The following is a 20,165-nucleotide window of genomic DNA, read 5'->3' on the forward strand; positions in this document are numbered from 1 at the left end:
TCAGGCGGCGCACTGTAGATACAATGTAGTGCAGAGGCGCTCCATTATATCCAATGGTGGGAACTTTGCGGTCTGCGGTAGACCGCGAGGTTAAGTGGAGCCAACCACAAGTGACCCCACTTAACCTCGCGGTCTACCGCAGACCGCAAAGTTCCCACCATTGGATATAATGGAGCGCCTCTGCGCTACATTGTATCTACAGTGCGTCGCCTGACTGACCGTTCAGACGCTCACAATCAGGAGAGTGCCATGACATGGCGCTCGCTGATTGGCTGAAGGGACCCTCTTTGACAGCAGTCACGGGGGTCCCGACATTTGGGGAAAGGGGTTCCATGTGTAAACATGGGACCCCTTTCAGTGCGTGGAGCGGGTATTTTGTTTTATTTTTTTTATCAAGTACGTGGATTATAACTTTGAAGAAGAGGACCGATCTACCCCGGATTTTTTGTAAGTATAATTTTATTTATAGGTACCCCTGGATTCTACTGGAGAAGAGGACAGAGTGCTTCGTGTCAACATAGGTAAGTATGTATGTATGTATGTAAGTAAGTGTGCATGTATGTTTAATAAAAAGTTACTATCACGGTGTGTGTGTTTTGTTTTTATTTGGGTATTTTTTTTGTAGTAGAACTACAGGTACCAGCGGATCCGTTTCCCCCCCGCATGCTGGTACCTTGATTTAAGGGGTCCCCACTCCTCCAGGGTTCCCCCCGGCCAGGGGTGACTAGTTGGGGATTTAATGCCAGTGCCGCAGGGACCAATATAAAAGTGTCCCCCGGCTGTGGCATTATCTCTTTGACTAGTGGAGCACGGTGCTGGTGTTAAAAATACGGGTGACCCCCTACGCTTTTTGTCCCCCGTATTCTTTGCACCAGGACCAGGCGCAGAGCTCTGTGCTGGTTGTTTAAATATGGGGGACCCCAGTCATTTTTCCCCCGTATTTTTACAACCAGGACCGGCTCAAAGAGCCCGAGGCTGGTTATGCTTAGGAGGGGGGACCCCACGCAATTTTATTTTCTGATTTTTAACTCTTTCTTCACCTCCTAATATAAACAATGAAGCCCTGCACGGATCTCACAGATCCGGCCGGGATTCGTTGTGTTAAGTCCGACAGTGTTTTACTAATCACTCCCGTAAAACACTGCCAGAAAAAACGAAAATGCAGAATATGACAGCTTAGTAAATGAGTCGTACAAAAAACAAAAAGTTGCAAATTCACACTACCGATGTCATTCGTGTTTAATCTCCCTCCAAATCCCGACAATTACGAATCTTAGTAAATATACCCCCATGTGTTCCATGCAGACTACAAGAAACATTCATATGCACCTGACCAAAGACATAACTGGTGAGTGCACAACACGCCTTAAAGATGTTAACTGGCAAGTGCTTCTGATTGGCTGATCGTGTCTATCCATCCCACTGATACTACAACTATTATTATTAGTGTGGTTGCTGCTAACTGGGCTGTGGCATTAAAGCATATTCTCTTTTAATTGTTTTTGAAGGGAAAGACAACATATGTTTGTACTTACTGTAATTGCACTGGGGGCCTATTTCAGACCTGATCGCAGCAGCAAATTTATTCTCTAATGGGCAAAACCATGTGCACTGCAGGGGGGGGGGGCAGATATAACATGTGCAGAGAGAGTTAGATTTGGGTGTGGCGTGTTCAATCTGCAATCTAAATTGCAGTGTAAAAATAAAGCAGCCATTATTTACCCTGCACAGAAACAAAATAACCCACCCAAATCTAACTCTCACTGCACATGTTATATCTGCCCCCCCCTCCCTTCAGTGCACATGGTTTTGCCCATCTGATAACAAATTTGCTACAGCAATCAGGTCTGAATTAGACCCTTAATTAGTACCCTTGCTTTTAAATTCATTTTACATGGTAAAGAAACTTTAGTAATTATTACCAGACACAGACTGACTGTACTGTAAATTTCACATTTACTACTACCACAGTCAAGCCACATGCCTATATACAGGAGACTGCTTAGTAAATAAGCAGTGTAGGTTAGGGTACACTTATAGGTTATGGGGGTAATTCCAAGTTGATCGCAGCAGGATTTTTTTTAGCAGTTGGGCAAAACCATGTGCACTGCAGGGGAGGCAGATATAACATGTGCAGAGAGAGTTAGATTTGGGTGTGGTGTGTTCAATCTGCAATCTAATTTGCAGTGTAAAAATAAAGCAGCCAGTATTTACCCTGCACAGAAATAAAATAACCCACCCAAATCTAACTCTATCTGCACATGTTATATCTGCCCCCCTGCAGTGCACATGGTTTTGCCCAACTGCTAAAATAAATCCTGCTGCGATCAACTTGGAATTACCCCCTATGTGAATAGTCTTCAGACATTAAGGTAAAAACCACATTCCCCATGTGTTCCTATTGCTAGGCATGCCGGGTCACCAAAAAAGAGAATAGTCTCACAGCAATGGCCAAATGAATCACTGTATCATCATCTTACTGTATATGTACTATGGCAAAACTTACCCACACTGGAGTGACTTTCATAGTGCTCATCCCTGCCTTCTGTCACATTGCTCAGGAAGTGGTCGCTGGACAGTCTCATCGGCTTCCCAGTCACAGCATCCTTGAAAATGTAGATGTGATTTACTATAGAAAGCTCATAAAATAACGTATACAATTTAACAACTTTCTGTACCTATACTAATATGCATACATAGGGGGTTATTCAGAGTTGGTTGCAGATTTGCTATCGCAGCAAAATCTGTGACCATACTACTTGCATGCTGGGGGCCGCCCAGCACAGGACAGGGCAGGGCCGCCCAGCATGTGTGACTCCACCCCGCTATGCAACCACAATTCAAATGCAATCACATCGAATAGAGGCAGACCACTGCCTACGCAGCATGGCTACATATGCAGGCAGTCCGGCGCCATGTTTCCACTCGCAGGTAGGTACTTATCTATCATGTAGTACCATCAGGGAGGAGTCTGATTGGCTTCAAATGTATTCTGCTGTAGGACAACGACCTCAAACATACAACCAATGTTATTAAGAACTATATTCAGCATAAAGAAGAACAAGGAGTCCTGGAAGTGTTGATATGGCCTCCACAGAGCCCTGATCTCAACATCATCAAGTCTGCCTAGGATTACATGAAGACACAGAAGGATTTGAGCAAGCCTACATCCACAGAAGATTGTGTGCAAGTGTACCTAGAAGAATTTATGCTGTTTTGAAGGCAAAAGGGCGGTCACACAAAATATTGGTATGATATAGATTTATTTTCTGTTCATTCACTTTGCATTTCTATTTTGAAGCATTCTTATGGTGTGTACACATGGTGAGATATTTTCTTACGATTTTGACTATATAGTCAAAATCGTAAGAAAAGTTAGTGCAGATCGCAAGGTGAAAGTCACCTTGCGATCCTGATTTGATGCCGATGTGCGGTCGGCATCGCAAGCCTAGATAGACTGTGCAGGCAAGTCAATTTTGACTATCTCGTAGAAAAGATAGTCAAAACTGACACTTAGCCAAAATCTCACATAGTCAGTATCACAAGCACACTCATTATATGCTTGCGATGCCGACCTAGCCCCTGTTGCATAGTGAGAATCGGGGGTTAGCCCGAATCTCACCGTGTGTATGCACCTTCACTTTGCAGCATTTTTTCCACACCTACCTATATTTTTCACAGTACTGTACATACATATGCTAATTATGCCCTATTCACAGACTGGTCACAATTGCTCTAAATTAAAGCATTTGGGAATCTCCATCTAGAACCCTGCATTTGCACTTAACGTGCAGTGGCGCATGCAGGGGAGGGGGTTTCTGAGTATGTATAAACTCCCAAAAACTGACCACATTCAAAGCCCGCCCCCTAGCGGCATAATGTTGTAATTCACGGGTGTCATTTTGGCTCTGCCAACTCTTATACACCCATAAATCAAGGCATTATGCAGTGTGGGAGGTTAATTAGTGGCAACTCCACCAATTATATAGATGTCTTTTAAACACCTTCTAAAAAATAATCCACAATACAAAGAAATGAAGCAACAAAAATAAATCTAGCAAAACAAAGTACAGAATGATGAGATCACTTTTTACCTCTTAAAATAATTCTAAGGTGATTTCCAAATACTTTATTTACTTTATACTGTAATGCTTCAGACAATATACAGGGCCAGGGATCACGGTAAGCCATAAAATGTGGCAACATGGCTAGCCCGTCTGAATGGAATAATTTTTTCCTTATGTGAGCACCATTCCACCATCCAATTCTCCTGCTCCGTTTGTCCCAGTATCAGAGTGGTATCCAATTAGCCGCGTTATCACAGTTTCTCAATAAATTATTGCATTTGCCATAGTTCATATCCTATTAGCGGTGAAAAGTTATCGGGGATACATCTTCACTGGGTTTATCGCGGATTTCTCTTCCCCATCTATGAGCAGTAGTGCAAAATCCCTATTTTAAAGGTAAAAATGTCGGGATTTGGTCCAGAACCCCTGGGACAAAAATTGCAAAGTGATGGAAATTGGGGTACAAGGTATGGGACAGGGATATTGGGGTGCGTTATGAGTGAGACAAGTGTTTTTAGGCTTGAAGGTGGGAGTAATCGGTCCCTAAAATGACCCAAATATATACCTATACCCATTTTTATGTACCCCAAATTTAAGGAGAGCACTTATTTTGCAGGAAAAAATTGTTTCTAGCATTTCTCCACATTTAAAAAATAAAGGGCAAAAAACTTGCATTTGACCCAATTTCATTGCACCAATAATTTTCCTATATTAGGGGCTAATTCAGCTAGCCCCGCAGAAGTGTGGAAATCGCTATTTGCTGATCCGCACTTCTGCGCATGCGCGAGGTCTTAACATGCGATATTACGCAGTCGCAGTTAAAGAGCCGGCGGAGGGGTAGGGGCGGTGATGGGTCATCGAAGCTCCATTTGGGAAGTGCCATCCTGACAATGCAGGCATGTCTGGATGCCCTCCAACTGCCTTCATAGCTAGGCTGCGTAGGCAGGAGGCAACCCTAATCATGCGAGGGCATTGCTTTATATTGATGCGCTCGCATGTTAGAGGGGGGCAGGACCCGGCATGCCGGGCGGACTTGCCCTGTGCTGTTCATCCCCCCGCATGTTAGAGAAAAGGGTTGTAGTTGTACGATTTGTCGCACTACAACCCATGCTGAATCGAGCCCTTAGTTTGGCTTTTTTGGGGGTATATGCAAATTTCCAAATTTTCTCCTGTACTTATCTCTTTTGCCGGCTAGAATTTTCGTGCAAATCCCGTTATCACCATTTTGGAATAGGATATATGTGCGCTAAATGGGAGCATGCAGGCTGCAATAAGGAGATTTTTCGGGAGATAGGTGCGATAACATTAGTCGCGATCACGGATCGCGTTAACATGGTTAACTGGATACCCCCTTAGATTTGTAGAAGTTTACATATTTATCTTAACTCCAAGAGGGTTTTCTTCTCTTGTAAAATTTTATTTTTGTGTTTTATTCTATTTTCCTATAATCCAGGAAATGTATATATGCCAATACTGCCATTGCTAGTGATGTACATAGAGGTCACTGACCTTGTCTGTTACTAAAACATAATTTAGCCTCAAGCTGACTTCATAACCATCCTCATGCATTGTTGCTGAGATAATCTGCAATAGAAAGACATAAGAGCAATTTTAATTCTGCCTTAAATGTAATAGATTATCAGTGGGAGATTTCTTACAAGAGACTTGCTCTATTATTATTAGTTCAGTGTGTGTAAAAGAAATTAGTGGCAAAGGCCGTATTGCAGTACACTAATGGATTACGTTAGTAATCTATTGGAAAACAAATGAGAAATTAAAAAGGTATACAAAATACAAAGTACACAACATATATATAGATCAAAGGCAGCTCTCCCCATGATACCAAATTCCCCTAACTCAGTAGAGAACTATTGGGGTCATTCAGAGTTGATCGCAGCAGCAAATTTGTTAGCAGTTGGGCAAAACCATGCCTGCGTTTGCCGGACCTCGCCCACGAAACGGCGGCCAAATGCCGCTGTTCCGCCCCCTCCCGCCCAGCGACCGCCTCTGCCTGTCAATCAGGCAGAGGCAATCGCAGCCCAGCTACGGCCTTCTGGCATGCGCAGTGGGTACCAGTTTGCTCAGCTGGGATAAAAAGCAGCGAGTGAACGGGTCAGAATGATCCCCCATGTGCACTGCAGGGGGGGGGCAGATATAACATGTGCAGAGAGAGTTAGATTTGGGTCTGGTGAGTTCAAACTGAAATCTAAATTTCAGTGTAAAATTAAAGCAGCCAGTATTTACCCTGCACAGAAACAATATAACGCACCCAAATCTACCTCTCTCTGCACATGTTATATCTGCCCCCCCTGCAGTGCACATGGTTTTGCCCAACTGCTAACAACTTTGCTGCTGCAATCAACTCTGAATTACCCCCTATGTACATACATACATACAATACACACAGTAACTAAATGTTTTACTTCTGTAGGGGAGATGGCTGAAGGAACATCTAGCAGTAAAACACATAGTGCATAATGACAGCTCTGTACCTATTTAATTCAATTGATTGTAAGATATTTTTGCAAATGAAAACTGAATTAACTGCCTGATTAGATGGACACTGTGTAGATGGACACAGTGATGTTTTGCCGCTGCGGATGCCATCGTACTGTGCATGTGCCGCAATGGTCTTGCATCAGCGGTCGCAGTGAGGATATATTTGCAAAGTGACTGACAGTAAGGGAGCATTTGTGTAAGATAATAGGGGAGTGGTGACACCAACACAGGCGTGTCACATCCGTTTTTTTCTTCTTCTTTTTTTTTTGGGGGGGGGGGGGATGGGGAATACAGCCTGCAACTGCAGATCCCATACACAGTTAAAATGGCTCTGGCATCTGAGATGCCCTTAGTGAGTGCCCTAATACAAATCCCAACGGCTGCGACATTTGCATATTTACGCACATCTGTTGCATATGGGATTCCAACTGCAAAGGCATTTGCGTCTGTCTCTAAATCAGGCCCTAAATCCAGTTTTTAGGAATCATATTAAATGTTTCAGATTTTATTATTTAGGCTCTTCAGTCCTTACAAGTAAGTCAATTGTGATACGGGGGAAACGATCCTGGCATGCCAATCTGATGTTTTAAAGGGGCATTTAAAAGGCAAAACTGATGAGGTTCTGTCCATTTGGGACAAACTGAACAAACTACTTGGCCTGGCCTCTCCTCTTACTCCTATCTGGAAGCATCCACACTTTCCCATGGAGTCCACCACTGGTACTATCTGCCCGTGGCTTCAGATTGGAGTTACGTCTTTTGCATATCATGGGGAAGTTTGCCCCAGCTACCTTTCAAGATTTTCAAGCAGGGGTTAAAGTGAGTCGGAACGCGGTGGAACTGCGTTCCGTCAGTTCTATTTGGAGACGGAAAGCAGTTCCACCTCCTCCGGATCACCTAACCCGATGTGTGCCTGGCGCCCGCAGAGATTGTGTTACCAGCAGGCGCCCGGCTCGCTCTCCACAGCGGCAGCCGGAGGCAGGAGCTCACTACTGAGCTCCGGCTTCCGGCTCTTGCAGTGTGCGGCTGTGCGCTATGGGAGAGACATCATGACATCTCTCCCATAGTTCCGAGGAGTGGACGCCAGACGGAGGGCTGCGGTCTGGAGCGGGGCTTGGTAAGTATTATTTTTTTGGGGGAGTTTTTTGTGTGTGTGTAATCGACTTATACAGGGGGCATTACCAGAGGGGGCTAGACTACAAGGGGGGCATAACTACAAGGGCTATAACTACAGGGGCTAAATTACAGGGGGGCATAACTACAGGGGGCTAAACTACAGGGGAGCATAACTACAGGGGGGGCATAACTACAGAGCGAAATTACCACTGGGGGGCTAAACTACAGGAGGACTAAACTACAGGGGGCATAACTACATGGGGGCATAACTACAGGGGGGGCATAACTACAGAGGGGCATAACTACTGGGGGGCATAACTACAGAGGGCATTACCACTGGGGGGGCTAAACTACAGGGGGGCATAACTACAGGGGGCATTACGACTGGGGGCTAAACTACTGGGGGCATAATTACCGGGGGCATTACCACTGGGGGGCTAAATTACTGGGGGCATAACTACAGGGGCTAAACTACTGGGGGCATTACCACTGGGGGGCTATAACTACTGTGGGCTATAACTACTAGGGGGCATGACCACTGAAGGCATAACAACAGGGGGCTAAATAACTGGGGGCAGTACTACGGGGCACTACTACTGGGGGCAATACTACACAGGGGCATTACCACTAAGGGCATTACTACTGGGGGAATTACTAATGAGGGCATTTTATAGGGGGCATCACTCCTGGGGACATAAGGGACACTACTACTGGGGGCATTGCTTAAGGGGCACCACTACTATGGGCTCTACATAAGGGGCATTACCCCTGTGGGCACTACCACTACAGTGGACATTGCATAAGGGGCACTTCTACTGTGGGGATTGTATAAGGGGTGATACTGCAGTGGTCATTATGTGTATAAGGGGTGCTACTATTGTGGGCATTATGTGTATTAGGGGTGCTACTACTGTGGGCTCTGTATAAGGGGCACTAATGTGTGTCATAACATGAATAAGGGACACTACTATGTGGTGTAATGTGAGTAAGATTGTGCTACTGTGCAGCATAATTTTAATTGGGGATACTATTGCATGACCCTGCCCCTTTCTTTTAGACCACACCCCTTTATTACATAGGCCCGGGGAAATTTAACTTTATTAAATTCAGATTAAGGGATTAATTTAGTTGTATATCAAATCCAGTTTTAGGGCTATAAGACCTTTTGTGCAGTTTTGTACTTAAATCCAGATGGAGAAGGGACTTCTCTACCATAGTGCATTTGTGAATCATCATGACCTTTTGGAACCTCTTTAACTAGTTTGGAGTAGGACGTAGGGGCCTCGCTGCACAGTTAGGAATGGCCGAAGGTTTGCTATCGGACCCGTCTCTATTAGTTTGTCTATTAAAGAAAACCTACCTACTAAACGCCATGCTATTTTCCCAAAGGCGGCAGATTTATGATGACGCCAATGTGGGCATAGAGGCAGTGCATATGCACATTGGGTGGGAGTGTCCATCGCTTGCTATGTTTTGGTGGGAGATCATGTCACTCATTGCTGGAGTAACCTCACTGCATTTTACACCTGCCCCTTTCAATTCTTTTACACAGGCCGCTCCTTGAGGTCCCTAAAAGCTCAGACATGATTGTAATGCGGCCAAGTTTCAGCTGGCTAAGAACTGGAAGAAATCCTCCCCTCCTGCTGTTACAGTGGTTATTACCAGAGTCTGGTCCGTGGCATCCATGTAATATATCACCAGTCTCCTTCAGCACTCAGTTTGCTCCTATTACAAGGTCTGGATTCAATGCCCATCCCTAGAGATGTCCTCTCTGTAGCAGTGCTCCTTATTCTCTTGCACTGGCTGGGTTTTTTCGCCTATACTAACCTTTCCTTAGCCCTTCCTCCCAGTATAACTGTGTCCAGCTTTATTCTGTTCCTTTATCTTATACCCCTTTTCCACTAGCCTTTTTAAACACGGGTAAATGCGCGGGGGCGCGCATTTACCCGTGTTTTTCCCTAGTGTAAACGGGTCCCCCGGCAAATTCCCGGATCAAGTGATCCGGGAATCCTACCGGGTAGCTAGCCGGGTTGAACACGTGTTCAACTCGGCTAGCTGTCTAGTGTGAACGGGAGCCGTGTCGAGGCGACACGGCTCCCGTTCACAGTGCATAGGGAAGGCGGCGCTGGGAGATCATGTGATCTCCCAGCGCCGCCCCTGCCGCGTCACTAGCGCGTCACCAACCCGGCAATTGCCGGGTTGGTGAGCGATGTCTGCAGGGTGCTACACTAATGGAAAAGGGGTATTAGTTGACTCATTGAAAATGTCTGCAGTCTTATCAGAGGTGCACTAAGAGAGGAGGGGACCGGTGTGCAGTCTCCATCTGGGCCCCCTTCTCTCTAGCCGGTGGCTCAGCAGACCAGGGTCTCTAGGAGACCCTAGCAAAGTTCCAGATTATAGTGCACATTTGCAGGTCCACAGGGTAATCACACGGCTGACATTTTTCTTGGGATTTGTGAAGCACAGCTGCCGCCGATGTGGTATTCCAGAGGGCTTAGTATTCAGAAATGGGTTCAGGGTGTGCACCCATTAAAGATACGCCACTAAGTCTTATACTTGTGAGTTTGGCCTCCTGTTTTCTCTGTTTGCTGTGTAGACTCTCTATTTCTTCACTTGTGATTCTTTGTCATTTTAGGAGCTTTCGGAGCAGTACTGTTATGTATCAACTGTTATTACATTGTTGTTGTATTGTAATCTGCTTCCAAAAATAAAATCTTTAAAAGAAAACAACAAAAACATGTGCAAAGCATCTAATGCGCCCTACACACTGGGCGATAACACTGCAAGATATGAACAATCACATTCATTAATGAACGAGATACCGTTCATATCTATCAGTGTGGAGGCACCAGCGATGAATGATGCGCGGACCCGCACTCGTTCATCGCTGGTGCCCCGCGGCTGTGCATGCAGGCCAATATGGATGATCTCGTCCATATTTGCCTGCACTTCTACGGAGTCGGGTGATGGTGGGAGTGAAGAAACTTCACTCTTCCCGTCACTGCCCACCCCCCGCCGCCGGGTCGCTCGTCTGCCGTATCGGCGGTCGGGCAGCTCGGCGGCGGATCGCCGTGTCTCTAGGGCCCATAAGACAGTGCACGTTATGGCTAAGCTACATTGTATTATATTGCATCACCATGATAAACTCTTATACATGTATTTTCAGCAAATGGTCATACGTAAACGTAAACACTATACCATTCAGCTGCAGTATTGTGTAATACGTCCTTACTTACTCTTCCCATCCGAGGTTTTCCAATTAAAGCCTTAAAATCAGAGTCATTCTGTGTGTAACAGCGTAGGTGAGCGCAAATATGATCCAGCTGCTGCCTCCAATAGCCTGCAACAGTATAGTTATATGCTTTAGTAAATCTCTCTCTGATGGCAATCTATGTAAGCAAAGCAACAACTACACTATACAAGTAATACACATAGGCATCTATTGCCTAACCAATATATTGTATACACCTGCAATTCCTAAAAGATCTTGAGAGTGTAAATATATAAATATATATATATATATATATACACTGCTCAAAAAAATAAAGGGAACACTAAAAGAACACATCGTAGATCTGAATGAATGAAATATTCTTATTAAATACTTTGTTCTTTACATAGTTGAATGTGCTGACAACAAAATCACACAAAAATTATCAACGGAAATCAAATTTATTAACCCATGGAGGACTGGATTTGGAGTCACCCTCAAAATTAAAGTGGAAAAACACACTACAGGCTGATCCAACTTTGATGTAATGTCCTTAAAACAAGTAAAAATGAGGCTCAGTAGTGTGTGTGGCCTCCACGTGCCTGTATGACCTCCCTACAACGCCTGCACATGCTCCTGATGAGGTGGCGGATGGTCTCCTGAGGGATCTCCTCCCAGACCTGGACTAAAGCATCCGCCAACTCCTGGACAGTCTGTGGTGCAACGTGGCATTGGTGGATGGAGCGAGACATGATGTCCCAGATGTGATCAATTGGATTCAGGTCTGGGGAATGGGCGGGACAGTCCATAGCATCAATGCCTACGTCTTGCAGGAACTGCTGACACACTCCAGCCACATGAGGTCTAGCATTGTCTTGCCTTAGGAGGAACCCAGGGCCAACCGCACAAGCATATGGTCTCACAAGAGGTCTGAGGATCTCATCTAGGTACCTAATGGCAGTCAGGCTACCTCTGGCGAGCACATGGAGGGCTGTGCGGCCCCCCAAAGAAATGCCACCCCACACCATTACTGACCCACTGACAAACCGATCATGCTGGAGGATGTTGCGGGCAGCAGAACGTTCTCCTTGGCATCTCCAGACTCTGTCACATCTGTCACATGTGCTCAGTGATAACCTGCTTTCATCTCTGAAGAACACAGGGCGCCAGTGGCGAATTTGCCAATCTTGGTGTTCTCTGGCAAATGCCAAACGTCCTGCACGGTGTTGGGCTGTAAGCACAACCCCCACCTGTGGGCGTCGGGCCTCCATACCACCCTCATGGAGTCTGTTTCTGATCGTTTGAGTAGACACATGCACATTTGTGGCTTGCTGGTGGTCATTTTGCAGGGCTCTGGCAGTGCTCCTCCTGTTCCTCCTTGCACAAAGGCGGAGGTAGCGGTCCTGCTGCTGGGTTGTTGCCCTCCTACGGCCTCCATCACGTCTCCTGATGTACTGGCCTGTCTCCTGGTAGCGCCTCCGTGCTCTTGACACTACGCTGACAGACACAGCAAACCTTCTTGCCACAGCTCGCATTGATGTGCCATCCTGGATGAGCTGCACTACTTGTGTGGGTTGTAGGGAGGTCATACAGGCACGTGGAGGCCACACACACTACTGAGCCTCATTTTGACTTGTTTTAAGGACATTACATCAAAGTTGGATCAGCCTGTAGTGTGTTTTTCCACTTTAATTTTGAGGGTGACTCCAAATCCAGACCTCCATGGGTTAATATAAGAATATTTCTTTCATTCAGATCTAGGATGTGTTATTTTAGTGTTCCCTTTATTTTTTTGAGCAGTTTATATATATATATATATATATATATATATATATATATATATATATATATATATATATATATATTATTTACAACACACAAGTAGTGGAGAAAAAAAAGATACATGAGTAAATAAAATATAACAAGCAACATTCCACGGATTGGCATTAAGTAAACCACATCCCTCCATGGTCAGGGTCATGTCTAATAATGCAGGGCCACCTATCTGACTAGTGGTGGTGCAGGGAGTGCAGGCAATGACCCATGCAGCATTTGAAGAAGGTGATTTGGATAGATAACTCCATTGCCACCAGGACATAAGACAGCCAAAAGGTCTAGAAATGCTTGTATCCAGCAGTGTAGGGTTCGGATGGCTCTGTAATGTTAAGCTGAAAACACTGAATTTGTCACGTGTCAGGCCACATCTATATGCTTAGAGTGTATCCTGATATGGCAGCATCTATATATTGTATTTTGAGTTGCACATACTGTTTTTTAGCACAAAATGCACACCTAGGGGCGTGGCCTAGCTGGACATGGAGTAGGACGTGACTTCCTTGCTCCCCAGCCTACTACTCCTGTTATATATCCTGCTGCCCTGTATTAGAGCACAGCTTGCCCTGCTTGGACGCCTGAATGGTTGCTGCCCACCCTGAGATGTGTCTGGGGACGATCCTGCACCTTCTCCCGCTGTTCAGTGCTCCTGAGTGTGCTGTGCTGCTCTGGCCAGGCCCGGCCTGCGTGGGCCATCTTGGGGACTGCTGCGGCCTGTTGTCTGAGCCCTGCTCCTGCCTCCTGACCGGCCTGACTCGCCCTGTGCTTACCTGAGGCACGTATCGTGTAGACTGCTGCTCTCCCTGCCCCGTGCGCTGATCTCCCCCTGAGCTGTGGCCGCAGCGGGGGACGCACTGCCTGGGTGAGGACCGCCGGGCTCCATTTTGGATTCGGCGGCCGTCTTTGCCTTTCCCGCTGCCCGCTGGCTGAACTGCCGAACCTGCACCAGGGGCTGAGTAATCTTTTCTCTACTGACACGGAGGGAACTGCCCTGTGCCTGCTACACTGAGTATCCTGCTTGTAAGGGTGATATCCACAGTGTCCCTGGGCTGACCCCTGCTGCCTTTAAGGAATACAGTTCTATACCCAGAGTCTGGTGCAGCCTGCCCGTTACTGCTGCTGGAGGTGCTTGAGAGATGTGGGGTGGTGAGTGGTGGTGTCCCTTCCCTCCCCTCTCCCCCTCTATGGTCCTGTGCCACATGCCTCAATGTTACGACTCCACATAAAGTAACATTTGTTTCTGGAGTGACTGTGCTCATTAAGGTGACTTCTCTCCGTTCCCCACCCCTCACTCTCTCTGGATTTTTCTTTTCTTTTATTGCATATTTCTGAGGTGGCGCTGTCATATCTGTGCCTCCCTTTTCTACTTGTTGGAAGATTTATAACATAACCTTCCTTTATCTGGCTCTCCTGTGTAAGCCTGATGGTCCGGAGACGCCACGCCTCTACTGCGGCCCTCTTAGCGCAGTTTGCCCACGTATTTCTGTTGCCTCATCATCTTCATCTCTGTCGTCAGCTGCCTCCTCTCCCCATTTCTCCCAACATGGCGGAAATTGCTGAAGTTACTATGTCTCAACTTTTGCAAGCCATTACGGATTCTGAGAAGCGTCTTGCTGATAAAGTGGCGGAGGTTCATGTCGATATTTCAGGTACACGCCAAGATATACAGAAGCTCAGGGACAGGGTTGGAGAAACGGAGAACCGTATTTCTACGCTGGAAGACTTCTATACGCCTATTCCGGCCAGACTTACTTCCCTTGAATCACAGATGTCTGCGTGTAAACTTAAATTGCCGGATATCGAGGGACGCCTCAGGTGGAACTTTGGAGCAGATGTATTAACCTAGAGAAGGCATAAGGAAGTGATAAACCAGTGATATGTGCAAGGTGATAAAGGCAGCAGCCGATCAGATCCTGTCAATTTACATATTGGAACTGATTGGCTGGTGTGTTTATCACCTTGCACACATCACTGGATTATCACTTCCTTATTCCTTCTCCAGGTTAATACATCTGCCCCAATGTTCGCTTTGTGGTCCTCCCCGAAAAGGCGGAGGGCTCCCAACCGGAACAATTTCTGGAAACCGGTTGTTATCCACATTCGGAAAGGATTCGTTTACCCCACAGTTTGCTGTTGAGCGGGCCCATCGAGTTCCCACCCGCCCCCTCCCTCCAGGCGCACAGCCCAGGACTTTTATCGCTAAGATCCTTCATTTACAAAGACAGGGATACTATTCTCTGTCTTGCCAGGATTAAAGGCCCCCTGGAACATGGGGGTCAGAGACTGGCTGTGTTTCAGGACTTTTCGGCTGAGGGCCAGAAATCCTGTTCGCAGTTTACGCAGGTTAAACAGAAGCTGCGTGATCTACAACTACGGTATTCTATACTATACCCTGCGCGGCTTCGGGTGGTGTCTGGTACGCGCACATATTTCTTTGACACCCCAAGGGAAGCTTGTGCTTGGATTGATCTGCAGCCTAATCACCACGCTGCTCCAACTTGAGAGACTTTTATGCATACTCCTTGCTTGTACTTCCTTTTTCTAGCATTTGTTTCATACCTGCAAGATAGATGTTTACTGTATTGCTATTTGTCAGGGCCGCTATATACTTGTTCCTTTCATGTTCCTGACGATAGGCTGGGGACTTCATGTCCTGTGGGTTATGGGGTTTTGCTGCCTCGCAGTTAGTTAATTTTCTTTTAATGTCTGACTCTCTTCTAGAGTCTTTGCAATGTTTTGGGGTTAGGTGTACCTATGTTTGGGTTGGTATACGGGGAGGGGGTGGTTGGGTTTTCATTGTTTTTCTTACTTTTACTTTTTGTTTTTATGTGTGTGCTTTTCTTGTGCTGCTCTGTGTTATGCGTGCCGCTTGATATATGTCCTCTTCCTGCGCTGGGGGCCGCTGGTGCCGTGCTGGGGCAGGACTGGTTCAGTATTTCTGTGCTCCAATCCTATGCATCATCATGGTAAACATTCTCTCCTGGAACGTTCGTGGCCTTAATGATAAGGTCAAGTGTTCTTTAGTTTTAAAATTTATTAGGACCCAAAACCCGGATTTGGTTTACCTTATGGAGACGCATCTTATTGGCAGCTGTGTTCTCTCATTCAAGAAGCCTTGGGTGGGGTGGGCATTTTACTCCACCTTCCATTCTAATTCTAGGGGTGTATCGCTGTCCAAAGTGACCCGGTGGGATGTTATGTGTTTCTAGCTGGCACAATACACAGTTCCCCATTTGTGCTACTTGCTATATATATATATACCCCCTTCCCCACCCCCCCTTTAAACTCTGGAATTCTTGTGAAGGCCATGTGCCTTTATGCAGGATTTTCCATCTGTCCCAGCTATATGCATTGGTGATTTTAATGCTGTTAAGGATGTGTCTGCTGATAGGTGGAGACATGCTAACCAGTCTACGACTGCTGGAACCACTGCCTTTGCCCGCTTGGCCTCCGAGCTTGGTTTTGCGGATATATGGTGGTTGCGAAATCCCTCTGTCAGCTGTTTCTCTTGATTTTCAAGTTCACATGGAGTATTTTCCCGTATAGATTTGGCATTGATTACTCGCTCATTGCTTCCCTGTGTATCCACCGTGAGATATTTGCCACGTGGAATATCTGATCACTCCACTATATTGCTATCTGCTATCTCTGAGCGTTGATATGCCTAGGGGGGCATCCTTTTGGAAGCTCAACCCTTTTTGGCTGACACAGATGGGTGCAGCCTCTGAATTAATTGTGCTCTGGGAGGAGTTCTTTGCTAATAACCCTATTAGTGATAATGCCCCATTGGTGTGGAATGCATATAAGGCTTTCCTGCGTGGTTCACTGATTTCCAAGGTCGACCATTTGAAGATATTTAATAGAAAAACTGGGGAGGAGTTGGAGAGGAGGAGTGGTGACTTATTTGCGTAATGGCCTCCCAGCGGATCGGGTGGAATGGCTGATTGTTCATAAATGGTGGTCGGATTTCCTTCTTGATAAATCAAAGAGATGTTTACTGTTCCGTGCCCATGATTTCTATATTCAGGGTATCGGTCGGGAAAATTCCTGGCCTACTTGGCTAGACAGGAGCAGGCCCCCACCACTGTGCATAGTGGTGGTCATTCCGAGTTGTTCGCTAGCTGTTTTCGATCAGGCCAAAAATCAGCAGTTCTGCGCATGCGCATGAGGCGCAATGCGCACGAGCGACATACTTTCACAACATCCGAAGTAGTTTTACACAAGGTCTAGCGACGCATTTCAGTCGCACTGCTAGCCGCAGAGTGATTGACAGGAAGTGGGTGTTTCTGGGAGGTAACTGACCGTTTTCTGGGAGTGTGTGGAAAAACACAGGCATGTAAGATACAAACGCAGGCGTGCCTGGGGAAACGCAGGCGTGGCTGGCTGAACGTAGGGCGTGTTTGTGACGTCAAATCAGGAACTAAACAGTCTGAAGTGTTTGCAAGCTAGGAGTTGGTCTGGAGCTTCTCAGAAACTGCACAATCTTTTTTTGTAGCATCGCTGCGATCCTTTTGTTCGCACTTCTGCTAAGCTAAGATACACTCCCAGAGGGCGGCGGCTTAGCGTTTGCACGGCTGCTAAAAGCAGCTAGCGAGCGAACAACTCGGAATGAGGGCCAGTATTAGGAACATGTCTGGCGTTACTTATTTGTACGGATACCTCTTCTATAGCTTCTGGTTTTTATTAACATTTTCTAGATGTCTATAGATCCAGGGCGCAGTACGCACGCTCCGCATTATATGATTATTTGACCATGATAGAGGTTCCTGTCCTGAGTCCCGACTCCCAACAACTTTTGGAAGCACCCATCACACTGAAGGAGGTTGAAAATGCCATTAGATCCTTTCCCAGTAATAAAGCTCCGGGGGTGGATGGTCTCCCTATTGAATTGTATAAAACACATCTGGATTTTTTTGCCCCCAAGCTCTTGTTGATTTTTGAATTTTTGTTGCAAGGTGGTACTCTCCCCCCGTCTATGGTCGAGGCATTGGTGGTGCTGATACCGAAGCCGGGTTAAGATCCCCTTTCCTTAGACTCGTACCATCCCATCTCCTTGCTGTCAACTGACATTAAAATTCTTGCCTAACTTTTAGCGCTCCGACTTAACGCCGTGGTGCTGGAGCTGGTCCATTTTGATCAAACTGGCTATATGCCGGGCAGATCTACCACTGTTAATCTCAGACGATTATTTACTTATATATGCAGTTGGCGAGTGATGAGTTGGGCGGTGCGATAGTGGTTTCCCTGGACGCTGCCCGCTCCTTTGATTCTGTAGAATGGGTGTATCTCTGGGAGGTTCTTGTAAGATTTGGGATAGGTCCGAATTTCTTGTCCTGGGTTAAACTCCTGTATTCCTGTCCCGCTGCAAGGGTTATTGTCAATGGCTTCACCACTGAGTCCTTTCTGCTGGGAAGGGGTATTCGACAGGTGTGCCCTCTGTCCCCGCTACTTTTTGCTCTTGCAATACAGCCCCTGGCTTGTGCTGTTAGAGCTGCCACGAATATAACAGGGCTTCAAATTGTGGGTCAAGAGGAAAAAAATTGGTCTATATGCGGACGACATGATTTTGTTTTTGAAGGATATATCCCGTTCATTGCCGGCCCTTTTCAAATTGGTACGGGAGTTTGGTTCTTTCTAGGGTATTTGTATTAATTGGGACAAATCAGTGGTGTTTCCGTTGAGCCCCTCTACATTACCACCCCATTCTTACGATCTCCCCTTAAGTGGTGTACCCAGTTTAAACATCTCGGTATTCAAATTTCTCATTCTTCTAAAGATTTTGTCGCCTTGAATTTGACCCCCCCAGATTGATAATTTACGTGTAAAGACGCAAATTTGGCAGAAACTCCCTCTAACTGTTCCGGGTCGTGTGAACATTGTTAAAATGATCATCAAACCTAAATTTCTTTATATACTGCAGAATGCACCAGTTTATATCCCTGCCTCCCAATTTTTGATGATTTCCGCTATATTGCCTCTTTTATTTGGGGAGCTAAACGGGCCCGTATTGCATACAAAACACTTTGTAGACCCAGAGTGGAGGGTGGCCTGGCATTGCCGGATATACGCCTATATTATTTAGCTGCCAGTTGGTACAACTAAGTGAATGGGTCACTCCGGGGGATTATGGGAATGTCCCAGTGGCTCTTTTGGATAAAGCCGGCCTAACATTTTCTCCGTTGTAGTTTTTATTAGCACGTACTTCATTGTCCTCTCTTTCTCCATTACTACCAGTGGCAAACGCAGGATTTGCATGGGGGGGTTTCCAGAACTGGGTGGAGCCAATCACGGGGGTGGGGACTGAGGTGACCCAGTATATGCTGGGTCCGTAAAACTAGTGTGTCTGTGTGTATGTATATAGGGACGAAACGCGTTGGATGCTACTCTGATTATACCTCAACCACTGAAGTTAAGCTACCTCTCCCCTTTTTTTTATCTTATATCCTGTATATTTTATACCTTATCTCTCATGTTTTTATGTACTTTTTTATGAATTTTGGCATATGTGTTTTTGAATTTTTTAAGTTTTGCCTTCGCTTTTTTATACAATACTTTGAATTAGGCTGCATTTTTAATTGTTATTATCCTACATATTACCCCTTTTAGTGCTTTGTCTTCTGAAATAAATTTTATGTTTTTATAGTACCTGGTTTTACAATATTAATTCGACACCTTTGGTCGCTTGCCAACACCTCATCCCCCTGCACCATATATATATATATATATATATATATATATATACACACATATCTACACATATATATACCATATATATATATACACATATCTACACATATATATACCGTATATATATACACATACATATACATAGCATATTAAACATGCATACATATATATATATATATACATACAGTACACGTATATATACACACATGTATATATATCACATGTGTATGTGCGTGTGTTTATATGTATGTATGTATATACATACATATAACTGTATAAAAAGCACTTTATCTCTTGGGAAAAAACTTTGGAACAGACTTCCTAACATCAATTCTCTTTCCAACTCCTGGCCCTTTGGGTAACCCTCGATTTATTTATAGTACTACTTGTGCTTTTTTTAATTCCTTAATAGTGGTGCATGCATTTTTATGGTATAACTGCCCTAAAAACTTAGTGTATGTATTTTATATATTTTATTTTTATTATTAAAATGTGATATTGGTTACATTACAATTTGTTATCATATTGAACAAATCTAGCGCAGCCTCTATTTTGCTTTTTTGAACACCTGACTACATGTCTGCACCCACAGCCTGTAAGAGGAACCATGCCAATTATGAGTGAAAACAACTTAAGGTAAGTAACCCATGGGAGTTCTGCGGGACCGCAGACAGTGCAGATCTTACAGCCTGATGGGAGGTTTGCACTTGTAAACAGCATGATAAGGAAAACACAGGCACTGGGGCACAATAC

General features: G+C 45.4%; 1 protein-coding gene across 1 annotated transcript in view; it reads right to left on the minus strand.

Annotated features, from left to right (window-relative positions):
- Positions 1–20,165, minus strand: part of DZANK1 (double zinc ribbon and ankyrin repeat domains 1) — a 172,427-nt gene that overhangs the window by 40,930 nt on the left and 111,332 nt on the right. The window contains exons 14-16 of the mRNA XM_063918148.1: positions 10,918–11,021; positions 5,577–5,651; positions 2,507–2,606 (exon numbers count right to left, since the gene is read on the minus strand). Of these exons, the coding sequence (XP_063774218.1) occupies positions 2,507–2,606; positions 5,577–5,651; positions 10,918–11,021 (279 nt within the window). The remainder of the gene's footprint in view (positions 1–2,506; positions 2,607–5,576; positions 5,652–10,917; positions 11,022–20,165) is intronic.

This window comes from Pseudophryne corroboree, chromosome 4 (assembly GCF_028390025.1).
Source record: "Pseudophryne corroboree isolate aPseCor3 chromosome 4, aPseCor3.hap2, whole genome shotgun sequence".
Taxonomy (NCBI): Eukaryota; Metazoa; Chordata; class Amphibia; order Anura; family Myobatrachidae; genus Pseudophryne; species Pseudophryne corroboree.